At 40.1% G+C, this 25,903-nt stretch overlaps 1 protein-coding gene across 1 annotated transcript in view; it reads right to left on the bottom strand.

The window, feature by feature from the left end:
- The window catches only part of CWF19L2 (CWF19 like cell cycle control factor 2), a 170,641-nt gene that overhangs the window by 105,851 nt on the left and 38,887 nt on the right, over positions 1–25,903 (bottom strand). Inside the window, exons 5-10 of the mRNA XM_005289979.5 lie at positions 23,284–23,403; positions 21,207–21,300; positions 18,574–18,689; positions 16,212–16,921; positions 8,359–8,455; positions 4,327–4,419 (exon numbers count right to left, since the gene is read on the bottom strand). Of these exons, the coding sequence (XP_005290036.2) occupies positions 4,327–4,419; positions 8,359–8,455; positions 16,212–16,921; positions 18,574–18,689; positions 21,207–21,300; positions 23,284–23,403 (1,230 nt within the window). The remainder of the gene's footprint in view (positions 1–4,326; positions 4,420–8,358; positions 8,456–16,211; positions 16,922–18,573; positions 18,690–21,206; positions 21,301–23,283; positions 23,404–25,903) is intronic.

Genomic DNA, 25,903 nt, shown 5'->3' with positions numbered 1-25,903 from the left:
TTAAAAGAGTAACAACCCTTTCACGTATCAGAAAGACAAAGCAGCTTTCTTTTCTACATAATCCTAATTTAATATTTATTTTTGAAATCCCTAAGCCTCCTCAAACTTTTGCTGGCACCTGATGTATTATGTGATCTGAACTATGTTTTCTGTGTGTGTACTAAATTATAAGCTCTTTGGAACAGGAACCTTATCTTAGACAATACAGAGCACATTGTCAAACAATAATATTTTTCCTCAAAATGTTCATTACAATTTGAACAGAAGAAGCTAAATTTTTATGTGAAATTAAAACACCTAGCCACATATTAATCACCACACCACGGCATGTAAGTACAAATTCTGCCCTTAGATGTTCAGTGAAGTTTGAGACTCCCAATGACTTTGAACAGAACTGAAGGGGCAGAATTTGGCCTTTAGTTTTAATCTTGTTCCCCAAATCATAGACTATTTTTTTTATACCACTGCCCTATTTTTTTCCACACTATCATTGCACATGGATGTACTCAAATTGTGGGGTATTTATTCCATGTAGTTCATACAATATGTTAATCAATAAAGTCTTCTAAGTTTAAGCACATAAGACGTCCCATTGAAGTGAATAAGACTACCCATGTGCTTTAAAATTATGCACCTGCCTGCCTAAGCATTTTGCTGAATCAGGGCCTAAGAATCAGAGCAATATTCTAGTGTTCTACATACAAAGTGCCTTTTCCCACCAGAGCTACTTAAACGAATAGTGCCAAAAGTCAGTCTATTTTGGAGGTTATAGGGTTAAATGTGATATGTTGTTATGCTCTAAACTCATGCTTCAGAACTAGCTAAATTGGGATCAGAATCCTGACTTCCAGTATATAGAAAATAATCTGCAATGCATTCAGGGATATCAGATATTGACATAATTAGAGGTGTGAATAGAAGAAAATCTAATAAAACTGCCTTATACTACCAATTATTTTCCATCCCTACCCTGGTGTTACATTTCACAACATCTTGTTACTGAAGAGTTTCCCTAACTTATTATGGTCAGATATTCATTTGTGTTCTTCAGTTTTTATATTTACTTAGTTAAAAAGATAAAACTTTTCACTCTGTAATGTGGACACAAATTTGAGACAACTTAAATATAATAATAGGGCCTTTCTTAGCTACCCCAAAAAAATGAAGTATGAAAAATTGCAAATAGCGCATTCCAAATCACAGTATCAGAAATAATTTATTCCCTCAGATTTCCAGTTTAGATTTATTTTTAAAAACAGTCTTTTACATGATGTGTTACCAAAACATTGCCTACAGGAAAGCAATAACAAATGTGTGATTAGGAAAGCTAGCATGATATTTAAGAATGTACAAATTATTTGAGAAAACTGTACAACTTCAATGGACCTAGTAAAAAAGAAAAAGCAAAATACAGGCAATCCTCGGACTTACGACACAGTTGGTTCCCTACAATTGCGTCGTAAGTCGGAACCGCAATCTACTCCATTGTGGGACCGAGCGCTGTAAACTCGAAACCTATAGTCAAATCAGGATGTCAATGTAGAAGTGTCATAAGTGCCGTTCGTCGTAACTCAAACGGCGTAAAGTCGAGGACAGCCTGTGACACCTACTCTTGCCCACAATAAACATAATAGTATAAACAAACTTCCCTATCCAGATTACAGAATTCAGATTTCAACACTGATACCTGAAAACAAACAACAGAATTAAAACTATTCCAATACGCTAAAAGCCAAAACCAATTTAAGATCTCAGCTAATAAAATTATAATTTTCCTGTATTTTGGGCACATGTAAAACTAGCAGCTGACATCAAATGAAATAAATGCCAAACATGTAAAATGAAGGTTGGTATTTCTCCAGTTCCTTTCCTGCTCCCTACAGTTGTTTTAGAACTGTCATTATCTCTGTTCCCTCACATAATCTTATGTTGGTACAAGAGCCTTTTCCTGTAACTCCTGCCCTCTTGTACAGAATCCTTATCGCTCTCTGCCTCATCAGTTCACCATACACAATTAAAAAAAACCTGTTTATCACCAAAATAGTGCTGCGGGAACCCCAGCAGCAGTGTAGTGAAGCATGAGCGATTACTGAACACTGTGCAGAACAGCAGGTGAGCCTCCCATGGCAACACTCCTGACTCTTCACAGCATGCTGTCTGAGGACCAGAAATTTGGATCCAACCTGGCACTCAGAAGACAGGTAGCACTGCTTATTCCATGCTTCTATGGCAGGTTTAATATAGCTACAAGAGGCGATTAAGCCTGACCACTAGCTCCCTGTGCGTACTCTTCTCCTGCCACTGAGTATCATGAGAAGGTACAGCCATAACATCCTTGTCAAGTTCTCTTTGACCTAACTCCCAACATCACAGTCAAAACTCGGCTGGGGCTTGTAATCAGAATTTGAGAATTCACTGGCATTTTTCAATAATAGCTGGGTTAACCCTGGTATGCTGGCCAACATTTCCCCATCAATAAAAGACAGACTGATATGCAAGTCTGTGTGAGAGCTATGCTGAGAACATAGTGGCAGGCAGTCGCATTAGTATACATAGTCCCACTCTCTGAACTCTCAGAATAAAAAGCCCCAATTACTACAATAAGCCCTATGCAGGCAGACTCCATGACTCGTTGCAGCCTAATCTTTTACAGTAAAATGCTTTGGTGTATGAAGGATGCTATTATATAAACCCAAAAGGAATTGAGTAGTTACACAGAAAAAACATTTTTCATTTGTAGTTACATGTGAATATAAAATTAACAGGTTTTTTTCACACATCCAATCATTTATTATGCCATTAATACCTCCTAATTATTAAATCTTAATGCATTTCTTTTTACAAGACCTTGGAATATAATTGCTGACATACAAAAATAGCCTATTTTTTCATCCAATCATAGCATCAGGTTTCCATATATAAGATATTTCAATACTGCAAACTTCCAGATATTTTTTAAAGTTTAAAACTGTACTTTTAAATTGGCAATATCAGATTGAACGCTACCAAGCTTTTCAGAAGTCATAAACCAACAAATGCACTTCAGCTGAAAAAATATCTAGGGCACTAAAAAATAATTAAATTAAACAGGACAGGAAGCAAATTTTTAAAATGCTTAATATTTGTAAGGTATATCTTTAGATGATTTATTGCTCAGCCTAATGTAGTAGTACCTTTTTGGTGAGAAATGGTATGCTAGTAACTTAAATATGCATTTCTTATGGCAATATGTACTGGTAATAATTTATCTTTAAATGGAAGTGAATAATCAGTATCTCTGTTTTCTTCTGTTTTTGGTGTTGGTTTTTAATGCCTTTTTCTGAGTTCACCCTAAAAGGCATAATTATGCTACTTATCTTATATTTACTTACAATATGCTTGCTCCCAGTCCTTCATGAAAAAGAGACATATTTAAATATAATGAGGTAAGTATATACACAACATATTTGCTTCTAAAAAAGATAATATGTCTCTTGTGATCTAGAAGAACTATACTGTACTTTGAAACTGTAATTACCACTTTGAAAAACTAACTAGTTTCACTTTCTATCTGCATACTTATTTTACAAAGTTTTTAATTTCTAGCAGCTTTATAAAGATCAAATACAAAAGCTGGCTAAACATGTTCACTGGACAATGTCCAATCTGATTTACTCTATATTGACTTTACACCTATTTTGGGGTCCGTAAATCTGAAGATTGCTCCATACAATCTAAAACTGTAATTTTCCTTCCAGCTTCATTTTTGTGGTCTATATTACCACCAGAAATTACTGTTAGAAATAGTATCTCATGCTGTCCAGATGGAGGCAGTTTGTTCTCTCTCTATATATATATATTTTTTTTTAAAGTAAATTACTGCAATGGGAATATGCTCAGCATCACCTGAAGAAATAAGACACAACGGACACTTTGCCATTATTTTACCAATGTAAGCAAAGTAAAGTGAAACCTGAATACTGGGGGCAAAAAATACCCAGTATCGAGGTGCCATGCAATGGCTTAACACACTGCTTAAGAGCTGTAGTAAGAGCCAAATCCTGTTCCCAATGGAATCACTGGGAGGTGTACTATTCAATTACAACAGGAATTGGACTCTCATGAAGGATGCACTGGGATGAACTGCACCCAGAAGGAGTTTATGACATTTTCCCTACAGCTATACACTCTGACATTTTAGCACTCACTAGCTGTCTTGGCTCTTTTACAGATAGCCTTTGTAAATTTCAACATCTGAATTTAAAAATATCATTGCTACAGGTACTTTTCACCTGCATTGTGATTTTTGTGCTAGCACATAACAATGGAGGAATATTTTTCCCTTACCTCCTTTTCAGGTTGTCTTGCAGGAGTCTCTGTTCTACTTTCTTTTAGTTTACGTGCATTTTCAAGCTGGGCTTGAAGCTTTGAAGCTAAATCCTTTAAAGAAAATGATAAAAATGAATTAATTCAGTTGTTTTAGCTCTTATTTACAAAAATATATATCCCAACTGTCCATTTCTCTTGCTTCTCCATATTTTGTTTATTTTTTAAAACACCAGCTCACATGTATAGAGAAGTACTATTAACTGTAATGCCAGTGCCATTTGAACAATTCCTTATTATAGGTACAAGATCAGAAATTTTTCCAAAAAATTTAAGACAGATGCATCTGAAGCATTATGGTACATATCATTTTAAAAATAGCACTCCCATAACACATTAGTTTTCAAACGCACTGTTCAAATATTAATCAATTTATGCTCATAAAATCTGTAGGTAAGCATAACAGCCATTATACAAATTGAAAAGCAAATAGAGGTAAGTCTAATCTAATGTAATGGACATCCTTTTCCAACAACACCCTTAGTTTATAAGTTCCACAAAGAGTCTAAGTGAGCAAATCTTACAGCTGCTTCTACTGCATAGATTTACCCTCCCTTAAACACCACCTCGGAATCTGGGCTGAGATTGAGTCTAATCTGGGTTCTAGATGACCCAAAGATGGAAGAGTAAGACCTATTTGCATTCTCTCATTAATTGTTTTTCCTGATATTTCCTCTCTTCCACTCCTCATTATACAGACAAGGTGGATGAGATAATACCTTTTATTGGACCAGTTTCTGTTGAGGAGAGAGACAAGCTTTTGAGCTACTCAGAGCTCTTCCTCACGTCTGAGAAAGGTACTGAGAGTTTCACAGCTAAATGCAAGATTGAACAGACAGTTCCCTTAGAATATGTGCTAACTACTTATGTTGAACTGTGTGTTCAATTTCGTATTTAGCTGTGACACGCTCAGTACCTTTCTGCAGACCTGAAGAAGAGCTCTGTGTAGCTCGAAAAGCTTGTCTCTCACCAACAGAAGCTGCTCCACCCACCTTGTCTCGCTAATATCCTGGGACCGACATGGCTACAACACCACTGCATAGTTCCTATTACATAAATCACAGCAATTTAGACTCAATGGGCTAAATTCAGAGCAATAGAGCAAAATGTAACAAATTAATTCATTTGATTTACATTTATTATTAAACAAGGGAAACAGGCCTAAATTGCTGATTCCACACAATGATAAAAATTAATTTCAATATAAATAATTAAAATAATTAATATGAAATTAACAGCAGCATTATAACAGTATAAAATACCTCACATATACATCATTTGTATTTACAAGAGTGCTTTTATTGAGAATATTTTCTTCTGTTACTTAAAAGAACACTGACAGCATAAAATCATACTTCTGTCCAAATGTTTCCCTGTATTGTTACATGTATCAGCTAAAATTACCATGACTAAAAATTAGAGAATTAGAAAAATTATGGGTTTCCCATATCCCCCACGATTTTGATTACTTTATGCATTTTATAGCACTTAGCGTATAGTCAGTTTCACTGGTTTCCCCTGGAGGGCCAAATATCCAATCTCTCTTATTTGCGTGGGTTTTTCCAAATATCAATAGGGAAGAGAAAAATATTAAAAAATACGAGTTTAAAATCCCCCAAATTGGCAGTGAGACTTAAGGGGAAAGATGTAGTATCTGAAATTACTTTTAGTTCACTAAAAGTTAGCTTTTAGGTCTTTTCAAAGCTGACTAGATTTCAGCTTGGCAATGTCTCTTTAAAAGCCATCTCTGTTTAAAAATATGCTGCATACACATTTATTCTGATGATTATGCAAAGGGGAAAACAAAATACTGATGTAAAATAAGATCTGCACATAGTTATTTATAATGTATAGGGTGACCAGATAGCAAGTGTGAAAAATCGGGATGTGGGTTGGGGGGGTTATAGGTGCCTATATAAGAAAAAGCCTCAAATATCGAGACTGTCCCTATAAAATCAGGACATCTGGCCACCCTAATAATATAAAACGTGTAATATTGACTTTGGAAATACCAATAGGACACACAGATCTGTGTGAAAAATAATCTGCGAGGGCATCCTGAATAAAAAAAGTCTGAAAGCCACTTCTTGTTCCCTGCACAAAGTTATAATCTTATTTGTGACTTCACAATTACAGCAGTTGCTGTAGAGATGATGTCAAACAGAATTATTGCTTCAGGGGAGACTCATGCAGGAAGCATAGACGCATGAAAAAAAATCATCCTTAGAAACAGAAAAAAAATACATAAAGGACCACACCAGTTGAATTGTTTCTAAAATGGACATTTTTCACCATTGTCCATTAGATTTTTGCAGTACGTCTTTAAGAGCATCTATGCACGACACAATAACGTGCAAAACATAGCCTCAATCTAACACAATGAGACTGACATGGTTGACACCTAAAGGTGCTACCACAATACACATGACAAATAATAAATAAATTCATAAATAAATAATACACAAAAATTGGGGGGCATGTGCCAATCTACTGGCGTTCCCAGAACTGTGCATTACTGTGTTACCTCTCTCAGCATCAGCAAACCACAAGGACCTCTGTGTCAGAGAGTGGAAGTTAGTTGGACACAGTTTTCACTTATCACCATTAGCTAAAAGGTATCAGATAAACCAGTACTATGTATTTATAGTGTTATGTAATAAAAATATCTTTTTTGGAAACAAGAGTCTTTCAAATCACACAGCGATGTTCTTGATTTTTCAGTCTGCTTTAGCAGTTCCAGTTCAGACTGTGGTGCCAAACTTGCAGCTGCTAGGCGCTCCAGAGACTCATGGGGAGCTCACCCCGCTAGGGCCAGGTTACAATCATAATCTTGATGCTTAGCGCTCATGTACTACTGCAGGGCAGAATGGACTACGCGTGTCTGCTGACTGAGCTCTGTGTAGGGTTACCATACGTCCAGATTTTCCCGGACATGTCCGGCTTTTTGGGCCTCAAATCCCCGTCCGGGGGGAAATCCCAAAAAGCCGGCCATGTCCGTGAAAATAAGGAGGGAGGGACCGGCGGTGCTCGGCTGGGGGCTGGAGCCGGCAGTGCTCGGCCGGGGGCCGGGCCGGGGCCAGGGCCAGCAGTGCTCGGCCAGCGGTGCGGAGCTGGGGGCCAGGGCCGGCGGTGCGGAGCCGGGGGCCGGGCGGTGCTCGGCCGGGAGTGCGGGGCCGGGCGGTGCTCGGCCGGGGGCTGGCAGTGCAGGGCCGGGCGGTGCTCGGCCCGGGGCCAGAGGCTGGAGCCAGTGGTGCGGGGCCGGGCGCCGGCGATGCGGGGCCGGGGTCGGGGGCCGGCAGTGCTCGGCCGGGGGTGCTCGGCTGGGGGCCGGCGCCCCAGGGCCCGAGCCAAGCTGGGCGGGAGACACCGGGGCCAGAGCCTCTTGACCTGGGCCAGACTGGGCCGCGCCCCCCCGCCCCAGCTTGCTTGCTGCTTCAGGCTTCCCGGGAACATTTGATTCGCGGGAAGCAGGGGAGGGGAGAGGGGGGGCAAAGCGTCCAGGGGAGGGGGCGGAGTTGGGGCGGGGCCAGGCTAGGGCAGGGAAGGGGCAGAATTGGGGCGGGGCCGGGGCCCATGGAGTGTCCTCTTTTTGGACACTTAAAATATGGTAACCCTAGCTCTGTGGTGGTAACAGGAAATCAGGATGCCTTCCACCTTTATTTTGAAATTGGCAGGAGCACATTGCAAGTTTCCCCTTCCTCCTGTTCAACAGAAAACCTCTATACACTGTTCTCTAACTCTCACCATAAAGAGAAAATTGTTTTTGACATGTTCCCTATTCTACAAATCTCTATGGGGCTGAAGCCCCTCCCCCCTTGACCACAGGGTATATCTGTTTGTAGGAGAAGTTATAAAGAAGGTTGCACATTAAATCTTGAGCCTGATCAAATGGCTTTTCATAGTGCTTTGGTCAAAAGGAGAGGCCAATTCAAGCTCTGTGAGCTATAGTACATGCCATCTGCAGTAAATCAGGGCAATCTTCAAAAACCTTACCAAATTTCCCATCAGTTCTGCTTTCACAATCTTGGCTCCCAGTCTGTTCATCTCCTCTTCACTAAGGGCCTGGGAAGTCCCATCCGTTGAAGTATGTCTGGTTGAAATACCACAAACATTCACAGCCCAGAGGAAACAAAAAAATATTTACCTAATTAACAATCATTGCACTGGCAAACATGTTCAAGTGCTGAAAGTAATTTAAAGCCATCATAACCACAGCTATCCTTCTACAAATCCTTTCATGGTCACTAAATCTTTCTAAAGGACAAGAACTTTTGAAAAAGATGCGTAAACACGATGCACATAAAGCTAAATATTCCTTTGGTTTTGGGATCTTTTAGGATGAAAGGCACTATGTATTGTGCATTTTCTTGGCTCGAGGGAGCAATAAATAACCAGTAGAAGGTAAAAGTGGGCTATGCATGCAGTATAGCTTCCTGACAGGACAGACCAGTTGGGTCCAAAAAGTCAGTCCTTCCAGCAGTACCAAATCATCCTGCCTGGCAATAGCCAAAGATCCTTCGTCCTCTCTAGCACTGAACTTTGGTCTCCATCTCATAACAATAAGTCTGTTTATAAGCCCTGATGCAATAATTCTGTTTATGACATCATCTCCACAGCAACAAGAAAACCTCCAAGTGGATAAACAACTGGTAGGTTATATAGTTCTTCATTTCCCAAAGCTTAAGTTGTTCTTAGATTTATCTGCTCAGAGGACAACCTTTGATTATGAAAATATTATAACTGATATGTTAGAATCTACACTGAAAGTTAATTGGTGAATCTCCCCTAGAAATTTTGTTCCTATTCTGAGGGATACAATGGCCTACTGAACTAGGAGTCAAACGCATGAGTCCCAATCCCTCTCTCTGCCACTGACTTACCAAGTGGCTTTACACAAGGTATTTCACCAGAATTGTTCCAAGAGTGAATTTCCTCATCTGTAAAATGGAGTTAATACTACAGAGGGCAGTGGTAGGAATAATTAGTGGTCATATTGTGGTTTAAAGATTGAAAGTGCTAATACTACTACTAATAATTTAAAAAAATGCAGGATAGCTGGGAATTATCCTAAAAAGATATCTCCAGAACATAAATTAATTTATAACCATTAGGAAGACTTAAAAACAAACTTAGATTGCATTCAGCAAAATAATTCATTGCTCTTTTCACTGCTCAGCTACTGAAAACCAAATATTGCTGGGCAGCTGGAACCATTTCCCAGTTACATGAGTAAGGCCATAGAGAACCAGATTGGCTGAAAATATATGAAAATCTCTTTTCCATGCAGACACATGGCATTTTGTGTCCAAATTACTCTAGCCTTAAAATAGTCGATTTATAGCTAATATAGCTGGAAATTCACACCTATAAGATGTGTATCTAGCCAGTAAAACAATTCCTATTGAGAGAGGAATGCACTTCCCACCCCAAGCTGACTGAATAGCTCTTAGCTCTGTTTTTGGCTGTTGGAAGACATGTTCCATTTTGAGGCTCACCCACGACAACCTTGTTATAGCAGTGTGATCCTCTGTACCCCAAAGTAGCACCCTGGTGATATGAGTATGATGTGTTTTGTATAAAGTATACCTTGTGAGGTATCATTTTGAAAATCTTGATCTGTTGAACATTAATATCCTGTTGGATTTATGTACTATCATTGTATGTGAAGTTATGAAGTATTGCTATGTGTGTTACTGAAATATGCTGTGAGGTTGGGAGATGCCCACAACCAACCTTTCAATTGCAAAGGATCAGCAAGACGTACTGACAGCTCATTAAAGGGAATCCACCCTTCCAATGGCCCTCCCAGAGACTTCTCATAGAAAGCATGTATGCAATGGAGACTGCTTGACCAATAGGGACTGCCTGATCCCACATCACAGCAAAAATCTTTCCAGCAAGCTGGTAGAAAATATAAAAGAGGGGAAGAGACATGATAAATGGGCCTTCCCCTAAATCCTCCCCCACAAAACTCCTGGAGGACAAAGACTTTGAACTGGGGAAGGGTGATCCAGTCCAGTCTGTGTACTGAGGATCTGTAACCTGCTTGTACCATCTGTCAGGGTGAAACACCGCTTGATTCAAATCCTACTTAGTTTGTAGAACTTAGACTGCACGTTTATTTTTGTTTTTAAGTAACCAACTCTGATCTCTATGCCTGCTACTTACAATCACCTAAAATCTCTTTCTGTAGTTAATAAACCTGTTTTATATTTTACCTAAAACAGTGGGTTTTGGATGAAGTGCTTGGGAAATCTCAGCTCAGTTTACAAAGACTAGTGTGCCTCTGTGTAAGTGCAGTGCACATCAGAGTTTGTAATTTGACATCAGCATCACTGTGTGAGAGGCAGCCCAGGCTGGTGGTTTGAAGGGCTCAGTGGTCCCACAATCAAGACTGCACCCTGGGAACCCAGTCACAAGCAGTACTGTCCACTTAAATGAGAGAAGGATATCCTGGAAATAGCATCAAGATTTGGAAATATAACCCTCTTTCAAACTCTGCCTCAAAATATAATCTTGCTCTGACATAGTCACAGTGCTTTTAGCCAAGTCTGTTCATATTGGGGATGTATTTGTTAGAAAGTTACGTATTTTATAAACTCTGAACAAGAATAAACATTTCTTGATCATTTAAGTGTAGGTAATGCCCTGTTGTATGATAAATTTCTGTGTGTGGTATTTATTGTTGCATTTAACTTTTCTTATTTATGTAACATAAAACAGGATTATAATTCTACAGAAAATGTTTATTATATTGCTCTATCTACATGTGTAAAAAACCTGAGCATAATCCTAATTCACTTGCCACAGTACTTCCTATACAACATTACATAACAGAGAAGTCATTTCAAAAGCATTACTGAATGCTACAAGAATGAGAGCAACCAAACTATTAAAAAAATTAAAGACATGCTGTCATAACAGAGAAAGAATATGCTGCTTAACGTGATGAACATAATGTGCATGATTAAATCCTGTGAGACTCGCAAAATGGAAGATCTTTTAAACAGGTCTCACATTTTAGTCTGAGCTATCACAGGGCTAACCTGGGGAAATTTTTCAAACCATTTCTGCCTGCATTTCAGGGGCCCAATCCAATATCCATTAAATCAATGGGAATAGAATCTGACCCCAAGGGAGGCAATGACAACAGTTTAACTCCTTATAAAAAGGAAATATACAGAAAAATTAAAGGTTCTGGAGCTCTTGTTTCTCATATCCCCTAAACCTACATATTGTAAAGCAATTAAAACAAACAGTAGGGGTATTACATTAGTCAGAGTAAGAGACATTTATTACTTTGTACATGCTCTCAGCAGAGTTATTGCTTGAATCATTATCTGCACTTTTTCAGCTCAAAAGTATTTTTCTCTCAGCTTGTCTCAAATTAAACTCCAATGCACATAATATTTTAGGCCTATTATTAAGCGTGATTTTCAGCAAACAGCATCCTATCTGGATAGACATTTCCTCTGAGGAGATCCCTTAGGCATCCAATCAGCCACGTATTACTAGGCCTGCAACTTTTAATTAACTTTTGTCATAATTGTCCAAAATTCTGATTTAAAAGCTAAAGAAACTCTGTATTTGTTGGGAGAGAGAAAATTAACAAGTACATTGTCAGTATGAGGCATGGATAATTGAGCAAACACCACCACACATGCACCTTTCATGGGAGATTTTTGGTGGCAGTGTCCATTCAGCTCTAGTCCTCCCCTTGGCCCATTCCAAGGATATATGTAGCTGCACAAGTGAACTGCCCCGAGGTCCTTCTCTACTGCAAAGTCCCAAGACGCAAGACTCTGAAGCAGTGAGAAGGGGCAAAAAGGAGGGTGTAGTGGGGCACTCATAAGGGACACATCTGCAAGAAGTTCAGTTACTGCACAACATGAATAATGATGCTGTACTTCAGGGTGACTCCCACGCAGTATCCCTTGATGGAGGTGGGAGCCTCAGAGTCACATATAACACTGAAGACAAGACTGCATTGCCACCTGCAGCATTTGCTCTAGAAGCGTGAATCAGAGCATAATATTTGGAAAAGATATGTATTGAGGACTAGGTTGTGGCTCTGCAAATTTCAGCAACTGGGACATCTTTCAACAGGGTCATAAAATTAGATTGGGACCTTGTAGAATGGGCTATCACTCTAGAAGGAGATGAATGTTGGCATTCAGTGGTTTGAGCTCAGTGGTTTGAGCATTGGCCTGCTAAACCCAGGGTTGTGAGTTCAATCCTTGAGGGGGCCATTTAGGGATCTGGGGATTGGTCCTGCTTTGAGCAGGGGGTTGGACTAGATGACCTCCTGAGGTCCCTTCCAACCCTGATATTCTATGATAATAACAAGAGATAATATGCACAGAAATCTACTTTGAAAGTCTTTGGATGAAATTGCAGATCCTCTGGATCTGTCAGCAATTGACACAAAGTCTAGAAGACTTCCCTGAAGCCTGTCTGAGTAGAAGGCCAGTGTCCTTTTGATATCCAAAGAATGTAAGGTGTCTCCCTCCCTGGACTGATGTGGCTTCAGAAAGAAACCTGGCAAATGAATAACCTGATTAACATGGAATTCAGAAGAAATTTTAGGTAGAAATCAAGGATGAGGATGTAATGCAACTTTGTCTCTGAAGAACACTGAAAGGGAGGGTTTGTCATCACAACCCCCATTTCTCCATACTTCAGGCAGAAGTGTTGGCCACCAAGAAGGCTGTTTTCATAGATAGATGTAGTCAAATCACAGAACTGTAGAGTGATAAGTCATCAATTCCAGCCCCCTGCACTGAAGCAGGACCAAGTAAACCTAGACCATCCCTGACAAGTGTTTGTCCAACCTGTTCTTAAAAACCTCCAAAGAGGGGATTCCACAACTTCCTTTGAAATCCTATTAATCCTTATAAAGTTATTCCTAATATCTAACCTAAATCTCTCGTTGCGATTAAGCCCATTACCTCTTGTCCTACCTTCAGTGGACACGGAAAACAAGTGATCGCCATTCTCTAACAGCCATTAATATATGTGAAAACGTATCAGGTCCCTCTCTCAGTCTTCTTTTCTCAAGACTATACATAGTTTTTTTTTAACCTTTCCTCAGAGGTCAGGTTTTCTAAATCTTTTATCATTTTTGTTCCTCTCCTCTGGACTCTCTCCAATTCATCTATATCTTTCCTGAAGCATGGCTCTCAAATTGGTCACAGTACTCCAGCTGAGCCCTCACCAGTGCCAAGAAGATGGAACAATTACCTGCTGTGTCTTACATATGACACTCCGGTTAATACACCCAAGGGTGATATTACCCTTTTTTGCAACTGCGTTACACTGTGACTCATATTCAGTGTGATCCACTATAACCCCCAAATCCTTTTCAGCAGTACTGGTGACTAGCCAGTTATTCCCCATTTTGTAGTGTGAGACCCACTATATGGAGGGACCCAGTCTGACAGCAAATCATTGATAACTACTCTTTGGGTATAGTCTGTCAATCAATTGTACACCCACCTTATACAAATTTCATCTTGTCCACATTTCTCTAGGACACTTATGAGAATGCCCTGTGGGACTGTGCTAAAATCCTTACTAAAATCAAGATATATCACATCTACTGCTTTCCTCCATCCATCCCAGTTAGAAACAGACACTCTCGGTGCCTCTGTTGTTTGGGAGACATCCACCTACCTGCAAAGTGCCAGGTAACTGTCGAACTCTGCTTGTCTGCTTTTATAACTGAAAAGACTGAATACTGCTATAAGAAACTCCTCCCTGATGTTAGAAACCAACTGTTCATCACCAAAAGCTAACTTATAATCTGCCCATAAGACCTGTTCATCAGTAACTTAAATAACGTAATATGGGGGAAACAAAGGCTATGTCTTCACTTACAGTGGTGTGCAGAGTGCAGGCAGTACACACATAGCTATACGCCACAGTGAAAGACAGATTGTGTCCACGCTTGTCACTGTGGCACGTAACTACACACTGCACTGAAAGGCTCCAGCAGCGGGGTGATGGGGGGAAAGCTCTGGCAAAGGGGAGATAATGGGACACTACACTGCTAAAAATTGCCGTGTAAATATGGGAGGCACTGCTTGGGCGTGTGGGGTCATGTAGGGTATATACCCAAGGAGTTCAGGAGTGTAGAGCACTCTAATTGCCTAAGCAGTGCCTAACCATCTACACCGCTATTTATACCTGTGCTACCTGGGCGGGCAGTGCCTGTACTCTACACACTGTCATAACTGTAGACATTCCTAAAGAAATCACTATTTTCATCAATTCCTCTTTCTATCTGGACTCCTATCAGCCTCCTCACATGTTCTTGTTGCTGAGCACTTCATTGCTTGCCCACTTTTCCTACATTTATTAAATTCTTCAAACTTAGATTTCATTTGGGCCTTAATCCTACAAACACTTACGCACATGCTCAACTTTACTACTGAGAACAGTCCCAGTATTTGAATAGGACTTACTACTCACAGTAGTAAACTTAAACACGTGCACAAGTGTTCGCAGGATTGGGGTCTTGGTGATGATATAAAGAATGGGTGGCCAGGACCTGCATAAAAGTCCAGTGATTTTCTAACTTCTTTCCATGATTAGTCTCCATTTTCCTTCATTATACCAACACAAACAGAAGAACAGTAATTCTTACTACATATTGCTTTGTAGTCGCTTTTTAACTCCCCAGAAAATATACATTCAGACTGATGCTTTCTCTGTCATTTATGTCTGAATAAAACCTAGTACTTTAACATATGACCTCATCTCTTTTAATCTACCAAATCTAGCCATGCTATATTGTTACCTTAGTTTTCCCCAGTTATTTTGCCATTCAGCATGCCCGGTCACTTACTTACAAGTAGGTTCTACTTGTTTAAGTTGTAGATGAAATATTATTCCACAGCCTATCTCAATAATAAGAAGCAGACTTTACTATACACCAATGTTCAAAGGAAGGGTAAAGTAATCCACGGTCATGGGCAATATGACTGAAAATACAGTACGTGTCAAATCAAAATAGATATTTCCTACATTACCTACTTTAGCTTTGAAAGCGATGACTCCCTACCAAAGGGTCAAGAAGGACGTTAAATTCCAAGATTAAAACACTATATTCTACAGAAAAAGAGCCACTTTAATGCACTTAAAAGCTAAAATGCTACATCACTATGGTGAAATGTATTTTTAAAAGCTGCATAAGTGTTCTCAGCCCTCCAACATATTCTAAGGAAAACAGTAATGTCACCAACTTTAAATTTACATGGTGCCTTTTCACCCCAAAAGATCCCAAAGAGACTTAATAAACCATATTTACATAAATATACGTTTCACTTCACTCAACACTGAAGTGCAGCCATCTCCAGGGTTGAATAAGTAGTTCTTTAAGTAGTTCAGTATACAGCAATACTATACAATTGTTGGGGTCACACAGGGTAGTATACTGTCAGCATCCAAAGGAAACCGCACTGGAAATATAGGTAGGCAGAATGAAGCTACTAAATTGTAAATTTTGCCAGGTTACTAATGCTTGCACCCCTACTCATGGGCAATTGGTCTTTAATGACTATCAGAGATAAGATATGCTTAAAGTCTTTCCAAAAAGACTACACCACCGAGCCCTACAGGGCCCCCTGCTACCATGCTGGAGCATTAGTTTATCACGGACTCGGAATGTCACATCTACTAAATCATTTTCTACAGATCTGAGTTTTCCATCGAAGAACTAATCAGGCTCAAACATGTTTGGAGATCTGATAAGATCACAGCCCAGTGAGATATGGCAGCAGACAGATACCTCCTACAAACTACCCTGAAAATATAAATGACATCTAGCAAAATAAATCATAAGATACCCAGAATATGATGCTTTGCTGTCTGGCAATAGCACTTTCTTCTTGGGGGTGTTTCCAAAGTTCTCTTCCTGTGTCTTCTCTCTTTCAGTCTTTGGAGCTCCCTCATAAGTAGTTTTTTCCATTTTCAATGGCTTTTGATCTAATGTTGGTTTCTCATTTTCATCTTCTATATGTGTTCTGCTCCACGGTGTTTTTTCTTCACTTTCCTTACCAGGTTTTTGGAAATTGCTGCTCAAAAAGCTACAAGATGGTAGTTTTAACGAGGATTGCTGTAGCTTGCAGTCTTTATTAACGGATGACAAATCATCTTCAGAAGGTTTCAAAAATTTATATTTCAAATTGCTTAGAGAGGAAACTGTCTCCTGACTTCGTTTTTCATCAGAATGTTTTGCTGCTTTGGAACAATTGTCTCTGAACTCAGAGTCTGTGCTACGATGTCTATATTCTCGTTCTTCTCTTGGCCTGTCTTTTCTATAATCTCTTTCTTCCAGTGGATATACCTTATTATGCCTATCTCTAGAATGTCCTTTACACATACCCTTGATTCTGTCACCTTCAACTTGTGTTTCTTTTTCCATGTGGTGCTCTCTCTCTTTTTGCTCATTCTCTGAATAGTTAAATTTCCTCCATCTTCTTTTTCTATATTCATTTTCCTGTTTTGATGCAGCTTCTTCAGCTTCTTCCCATCTTGACTGAAATATTTCCACTGACTACAAGACAGAAGGAAAAAATATAATGGCATTATTTTTAAAATTATGTCCATATTAATAACAAGCATGAGAGAGAGAATACATGATAGTGTTATATGGTATAACGGTTTTAGTGGTCTAAATTTGCGATGGCCACATAACTCATGCAGCTGTGATAATATCACAGGGGACATTTCTAAAACTAATCAGCCTGGATATTTAACCTTTAACCATCACTGGAAAGAAATCAATGTTTTACACAAGCAGTGAAGTTTCTACCCAATATTTAGGCCTAAAGTCTGACTGACCAGGGTCAAGGAAATCTAAGAAACTGTATGCTTATCCTGTCACAAACTTCTGAATTACCTCTTTTTGGTTTTTTTAAAAAAAGGATATTACAGAACAGTATAGCAGTTTGCAGGCTGCATGACATTCAGCATCAACTTTTTTCAGTAGGGACCTCATGGTAGTTTTCCTGAAGAATCACTGGCACCTTGCCTCACTTCGGGAAACACAATCTCATCCACTTGCTGCCCCCAGTACTACTTCTCTGGCATTCACAAGCCAAGGAGGACAGGAGTCAAATTTTCTGGTTGTAGTAAGAAGATATCCCAGCATCTCCAGAATGTCAGAGAGCAGCACTAACAAACTCAAATGAAGAAAACTCAGCATTTGTCCCTTTACAATATTCTTAAACCTATTCTTGGTATACAATTGAATACCATATATCCTGCACCTTTCACCAATAATTTTGAAGCCAATACCATGTTTTGCGGGGTGGGGTTGAGAGGTATGTTTTTGTGGCAGTTTGCTTTCTTAAAGGTTAGCTTTTGAAAACTACTCAGAGGGTTTAGCAAGTGAGAAGCATTCTTGGTAGAGATGGATTGCAGGTAAAGTGGCCAACAGATGCATGATAAAATTAATTTATCATATAACTCTCCAACTTGTTACATGGATAACACCATCACAAAGTGTATGTCTATACTTGGAGATCAGGGTGGGATTCTCAGCTCGTGTGGACACACTTGCTCTAGCTCTCATGGAGCTAGCATCCTAAAATTAGTAGTAAAGCCAGGGTAACATGGACAATGGTGAACAGCTGCGTGGGCTAGACGTCCGGCGTTCAAACCCGCATGGGGTACACTCCCAGCATGGCTACCCTGTGCTGCTGCCCACTGCTGCCCATCCTCCCCCAGCTATGCTATGCTTTATAGCGCACTAGCTCGATGAGCACTAGCACAAGTGTGTCCCCTCAAACTGGGAATCATAACCCTTGCTCATACCGCAGACATAGCCAAACTTCTTGTGCACACACCTGGGCAGAGGTCTGAAAGAAATATCTCTGCAAATACAGATAATTTTGGAAGGTGCTCAGATACCAGGATAATGGGGACCATATAAGAACCTGGGTGAAGTGAAAGATAGAAATATTTTAACTACAGTCTAGTACCCCATAGTGAAAAAAGGTAGCATGCAAAATCATGCAAATCGAAGTCTGACAGCATTAACGCCTTCATCACCTGATGGAAGTTTCAAGAATGGATTGTTTTCAGCAGAGCTTGATCATGTCTTAAGCTATACATTAAATACTTCTGCCTTTACAGGGATTTGACCTTTCCCAAAAGCTTAAAAACTGTAAACAAGGAGAATACTTTTCCTCTTAAGATGCTTACCCCATATCTTTCAGCTACAATTTCCTCAAAATTTCGTTTCTCTCTCTCAGCCTGCTCCTTCATCCTTTGATAGGATTTCTTTAACCAACTTAATCCACCATCTTCCACCATTTTAACTAAAGGAACAAAAGAATTAGATATGATATTTTTGTATTTCAGGGTTAGCTTTTATTACCTAACACTTATTGTATATGCTACATGCAGCACAGAAACTTAAATTAGCTCAGTTAGACTTTTGTATGCTGACATGGAGTACATCTAGCTTTCTACCTTCATGTTCGTGCCCCAACTGAAAATATTGTAATAAAATATTGTCTTTCTTCCTATCCTGAATACATGAAACTGAAAACAGATGCAAATCTTCTAGTCTTTCTCACCAAATATTTCTTCTTAGAAATTTACATTAGTTGAATTCAAAGATGGTCAGTTTCTTGAAGAGTTGTAGTTTGTTGGTTTCTCTACTAGAACAAGCAGAACCAAACAGGGCTACCTGGGAGTATGGCATGGCTGCAGCTGGCACAGGTCAGCTGACTCGGACTCACGGGGCTTGGGCTGCAGGGCTACGAATTGATGTGTAGATGTTTGGGCTCAGGCTGGTGCCCAAACATAGGATCCCTCAGAGGGTCCCAGGCTCCAGCTCTAGCCCTGGAACCCTCCACTCTTGCAGGGTCCCAGAACTCGTGTTCCAACCTGAGCCCAAACCCATATACAGCAATTTTTCAGCCGCACAGCCCAAGCTCTGCGAGTCCAGGTCAGCTAACTTGGCCAACTGCGTTTTTTTATCCCCATGTAGACATACCCATTGAGCCAGATGAGTCTCTCAGAGTTGACATTACAAAAAGTAGTAATTGAGGGTGCATGGTGGCAAGGTGCAGGGGCAACCCCAGAAATTTTTGACCTGGTACACACTATTAATCTCTGTGGAGCTATCCCCACTGCATCCACTGGCCCCTGTGCCTCGCCTGCCAAGTCTGTGTGACACTAAGCTGCTGCCTTCCAGCCTGGCTCACCCAGGTGCAGCATCACTTCCCATCCCTGAGGGGGGAAACAGGCTGCTGGAAGCAAGTCAAGGCCAGGCAGGCTCTTTTGGGGAGAGCCCTGGTGCAACAGCTATCTCCACAGCAATGGCAAGGAGCAGCAGCACTGGCTACCCCACTGCCCACTTAGGCAAGAACCTGTGGCACTGCAACCTCTGTGCACTAGGTTGCAATGCCACTCGCTCAATTGTGGCCCTGCTGCCCCCCATCCTGACACAGAAGGCCTGGAGCCAAATGTGAGGGGGCAGTCGGCATCCAACACCGCTGCTCCTAGCCATTGCCAATAGTACACCCCATGCATAATGTGCATATGGCCACAGGCCCCACTCGCAAGATGTTTCACTGATGGAGTGTGGAAAGGTGATGAATCTGAATTGCCTGCAAGTGTCACATTTGAGGGGGAGGGACAAACAGAGTGCATCTCATGGAGCAGGTGTTCCTGGGAGAGAGATGTATTATTTATACAGCATCGTAACACGTACAAGGGATAAGGCATGGAAATAAAATACACAGTCCCTGTTCTGGGGATCTTACAACCTAATTTTAGACATGATATGATATGAGCAAGAGCAACATACAGTAGGGGGAGAAAAAGGAAATCAGAGACAATAAAAGATTTCCATAGTTATTTAGTTTAACATTGTGCATATATTGATGGTACAACTGATTTTCTGTAATCTTCTCCATTTTGTTATTTCAACATATAATGGATGTTTTGCAGGAAGGAGCAGCACATGGACATTCCCCTTTCTTGAGTCCACTTTCTGTCACCTCCCTCACATGCAAATCAAATCCCCCTTTCCTGCAAAACTAAATTAGTAAATAGATTCTTTTGCTGGGGATGTTAGTAGGGTTCCCAAGATCATGAAGGACTCTGCTGCTCTTCGCCTCTTAGGGAGAAGAGATGGCTCTTAGAGCCAGGCCATGGGTGTTCCTGTCCATGTGATCGCTGGCCTGAGGGAGACCCCTGGAAGCCCATAGTCCATACAAACTGCCCACAGAATAAGTGGGTATGGACTCCCAATATGGGCCCCTTACTACTCCCTATAACCCAGCATATAAGAGTCCTTCTTAATGTTTTATAAATGCTATGTGACATTCTGAAAAAATATTTCATAGCTGCACTTGCTGGAAATAGACAGGATAAGCCAAAGGTAAGGACTGAAGTGAAAAGGTTACAGAAATAATGTTTTTCACAAACTGCATTCTTAATGTATTTCATTTAAATGTGACTCACAGATTTCTGTAGTTGAATATTTTAAAACTGTAATTTGTGTAATGGAATGAAAGGAATCAAATGAGATGACAACAATATATCATGTCCCGATGGAATCATTTTTTTCTTTAATTAGTTCAAATGAGAGAAAATCTGTGTAGAAACTGAAGGTCAAACCACTCAAGATTATAAATCAGTCAAGAAATATTCTGCGAAACAATGTATTATGATTTTAACCCAATATTTGCTACTGAAACAATTTTTATTTCATTTGTCTTCATTGTATGTAACTGGGAGCCCTGCTATGCTGACCATTTAACAATGTAAACGTCTCTGAGGGGAATATATATAGCTTTTCTTACTAAAACTTGTTTTTTTACCTTTTTTAACTGAAGTTGCTTCACCCTCTTCTGGCGGTAAACCTGTTCCACCATCTTTCCAGTAGGGGTTCAGCTCTCTTTCAGAAATTCTAGACTACAGAAAACAATTTTCAACTGATGCACAAAAATCCACTTTGTCTAACAGCTGCTGTTACAACTTTTTAATTATTTTGTATGATCCATATAGAAATGTAATCAGTTTAAATGTACCCAAATGACAATCTCATTAACAAACCTGGTGCTGGAACTTCAAAACAAAAAGTTTGACAGGGCACTGTAACTTTCAATTTTTTAAAAAAAATACTAATTCATTAAAAATAGCCAGGTGAAGAAGCAACTACAATTGTACGTAGAAAATATGTATGAATGTTTTGAGGAAATGTGGGTCTTTTCTATATACAGTAGTACTGGACATCATTTTCTTCAATATTTTCTTCCAAAGAATAATCTCTGTAAGACTTCCTTTTGCAGTTCAGATGAGTGTACTTTCAAAACTACAGTTTGTTAAACAAGAACTAAACTAAATATTCCGCTACATCACTTCATAGCACTAAAGAATCCCACCTGAGCAGTGGTCCCATGGGCAGCCAAAGCAGCGGCTCCGGGGACAGCCGCACGAGCCTCTGCTCGGCAGCCCCCGGCTGCTGGCCCCTGGGACCACCCGAGCAGCGGCCAGTGGGGCTGGCCTCAGGGTCCACCCCCAAAGCAGCGGCTCCCTGGAACCCCCGCCCAGAGCAGTGGCACCCGGGGCACCCCACCCAAAGCAGTGGCACCCCAGGGACCCGCCCCAGCTAAGATAGGGGTATTTATAGTAAAGGTCATGGATAGGTCACAGGCCATGAATTTTTGTTTATTGCCCATGACCTGTCCATGACTTTTACTAAAAATACCCATGACTAAATTGTAGCCTCAGTTATAAACTTACACTGGGCAGGCTTCTGACGAGGGCAGGACGGTACAGCCCTGGGGTCCTAGGCTGGGAAGCTGGGGGAATTATCTGCAGCCTCTCTATTGTTGGTTCATGAATTGGCTGGTGAAAGCATTCATGTAACTCAGATGGGTGTGTCCCGGTCTGTGGATGTATGTGTAAGTGCCGTATTTGGATGGGGTTTGCAGCTTGTCCCAGCATCACAGTGTGAGAGGGACCCGAGGTTGGTAAGACAGAGGGCTTAGCAATACCCCAGTTCCAGGTTGCACCCCAGGGAACCCGTCACAAGTAGGTAACTAGGATCTGTTCAAATATACCTTCTGAGAATCAGAAACTACATGTAAATAATCATATACCACATTCCTAATGCTAATATCCCTTAGAATTAAGAATTCATCATATATTTTTGGACTGAACACTGAAGACTCCTTTAGGAGTATAGAAAAGTTAAAAAAAATAACTGAAAAGGCAACAACAAAACATCACCCCCTTCACGCCTTCTCAAAAGCTAGTAAGGACAACAACTAGGATGCTATAAATTGAATCCAAATAGAAATTGCATGCCAACACTGATGTTTCGTAGAGGCATAACAGCAAACTGGAAAACTCTACAATAGTGGGTGGTCAAAGGGAGGACTAAGGGCATATAAATTCTAGGTAATATTTGTCTGCCATCTGCCTGCAGAACTGAACAGAAGGTCAGCCCCCCTAGTCTGCCAATTTCTACCTATTCAACAAATTCTGTAAAGTGATTCAAGTATTATGGCAGATAGGTGCCATAAAAATACAATTAACTTTTATTATTTAATCTTCTCACTCTAGTTTAATCATAATTTTTTTTAGTAGAATTGTCTTTCTTCTTAACTGACGTTTAATTTTATGGGTTTCCTATCACAGGGTAAGCTTCCTAAAGTAATTTCTCTCCCTCATCCCAAACAAGTAACCTACCAGTATAAAATCACCACCACCATATGGCCAATAAATACTATTTTAAGAAGATTTTAAAAATAAAACTAATCTAAAAGAGGATTCATTTAAGCAATTTAGAGTACATGTAGTTTATAAAAACAGAAGTGTATGACAAAACTATACACTGCATTTAGGAAGATACAGAGAAAACTGGTGCAATATATAAATAATTCCTTTTACCTGTTCAATTGCTTGGGCTTTCTGTTGCTCCAATAACTTTTCAGTCTCTTTTTCAGCTTTGAGTGATGCTGCAGATGTGGTTTTCAGAGACATAAAATCTAAGGTCATCCATTCATCCCTCTGTAATAATACAAACAGTTTCATCCAAAACAAAATAATGCCCACACTCAGTAAACACCCATTTTCTGTAACAAAAATACACAGCTCAAGTATAAATCAAACTCACAAAATTACTGGTATCATTTGATATCTATAATATATGGTGTAGATTTTACAGTAGTTTCTAGCTTTCAAAACATTTTTGCATGCAAAACAAATATTCTAAAGACTTCAATCATGAAATTCACAAACATATACAGACGTTTACAGCTTTTCTTTGTAATTCCAGGTGTATAGTCTAGATGTGATTTATTTATGAGCAAGCACACTAGTAAATATGTGGTTGCATACAAATTCATTAGAGTAAATATGAGATTAGGAATGTCGTTCTTCAGTGAACATTGTATGTTTGGACATCATTTTGCCAGATCACTTTACGTGCCACCTTACTCCAAAACCATTGAAGAATTAATGATTCTTACTGCATTTGGCTTCATGGTCTCTTTGGCCTAATTTAGCAGGCACAAAATCTGTAACTAATCATAGGGTGCAGTTGATAGCTCCCAGATAGTTAGGTACCCAAATGTGCCCATAAATCCGGTAGTTAAACACTTAACTTCTATTAATGTGTCAACAAATGCAGGTACAAAACCACATTCACAAATGCGAGATTGAGGCCATTTTAAATCTAAGGGCTATTATCTCAAGAAAAAAAATAGATTAAATAAACCATGATATAGGGCAATATACCACACTCAAACAGCTAAAGGCATATTTTCCTCCCTTCCCACAGCTCACACAACAACTACAACAAATACAATATTTGTGAAGCATGAAAAGAAAGCAGTAAAATACACATCGAAAACGACTAATTAACCAAAATCAAAATGTGAGACACATCCATGTGTATTCTAACAAAAAGAATGGAATTCTGATGCCATTCTAGAACAATGAAAAAATAGTGTTCATTCTGATCCTTAATCTTCAAGTCTTGAAGCACCAGTCTGAATGGCTGCCACTATGTTATGTCATGTTTCTGATTTACAACCAATGCTGCTAGATGATGCATCTGAGACAATTTCACATATATGAAATGGAAGATACTCCACTTCCTAAAGGAGATTTGGGCTAAGGAGGAGGAACAAAAAGTGGGGTCATCTACAAAACCTCATCAGTTTACCATGGTGTATGAGGATAATTAAGGGGACACGGTAATACTAAGGTACAAAATATATAGGAATGACAGAGAAGGTTGTGCTGGTGGGGGATTGGACTGGATGTGCAAGAAAGCATAGAATCAATTAAAGTAAAAAGCTTAAATGAATCAAACTGTACCAGAGAATCTCTATGGCTAGAAATTCCATGCTTCAACAATATTATATAGCAATAGGACTACACTACCAACCACATGACCATAATGATGACAGTGATTGTGAAATGCTCAGGGAGACTGGAGAGACTACAAAGGATTTCAACTATCCTCATTAACTATCCTCATTAACATATCACCTCAGGATAGGATGCAGAGATAATATTTCTAGACACATTAATGACTGCTTCTTGGAGCAGCTTGTCCTGGGGCCCACAAAGGGAGAAGCAATTCTTGATTTAGTCCTAAGTGGCGCACAGCCTCTGGTTCAAGAGGTGAATATAGCTGAATCACTCGGTAAAAGAAACCATAATGCAATTCAATTTCACATCCTTATAAGGGGGGAAATGTCAAAGAAACCCATCACAGTTGCATGCAACTTCTAAAAGGGGTACTGCACACAAACAAGGAAGCTAGTTAAATGAAAATTAAAAGGAATAGTCATAAGGGTGAAATGTCTGCAAACTGCATGAAGACTATTTAAAAACACCATAACAGAGGCTCAAGCTAAACCTATGTCCCAAATTAAAAAACAGCAAGAGGACCAAAAAATACCACCACTGCTAAACAGCAGAGTAAAAGAGGCAGTTAGAGGTAACAAGGTATCCTTTAAAAATTGGAAGTCAAATCCTAGTGAGGAAAAAGGAGAGGACCGTAAAAAACTCTGGCAAGTATAGTGCAAAAGTAATAAGGCAGACCAAGAAAGAATCTGAAGAGCAACTAAGTAAAGACACAAAAACTAACAGCAATTTTTTTTTAAGTACATCAGAAGCAGGAAGACCACCAAGCAGTCACTTGCACACGGGATGATTGAGAAGCGAAAAGATTATTCAAGGAAGATAAGGATGTTACAGAGAAGCTAAATGAATTCTTTGCATCGCGCGCTTCACGGCAGAGGATGTGGGGCACATGCAGGGCCGTCCCTACCTATGGTGGTGCCCTACGCAGCCCAAGCACCTGCACCACCCCACGGGGGGAGCGGCCATTCCGCTGGGGGGCAGGCCCGGCCCCTCCGCGGGGGGGTCTGCGCTTAAGGGCTGCAGGGCCGCGGGAGCAGGAGCTGTGAGGGGTAGCAGCAGGGCAGGGAGGCCCAGGGCAGTGTGGGGATTAGCAGGGGGCCTGTTGCCGGCAGCAGGAGTCGGGCTCGCCCCG

Source organism: Chrysemys picta, chromosome 1, assembly GCF_011386835.1.
Source record: "Chrysemys picta bellii isolate R12L10 chromosome 1, ASM1138683v2, whole genome shotgun sequence".
In the NCBI taxonomy this organism is placed as follows: domain Eukaryota; kingdom Metazoa; phylum Chordata; order Testudines; family Emydidae; genus Chrysemys; species Chrysemys picta.
This window is presented reverse-complemented; position numbering and strand designations above follow the sequence as displayed.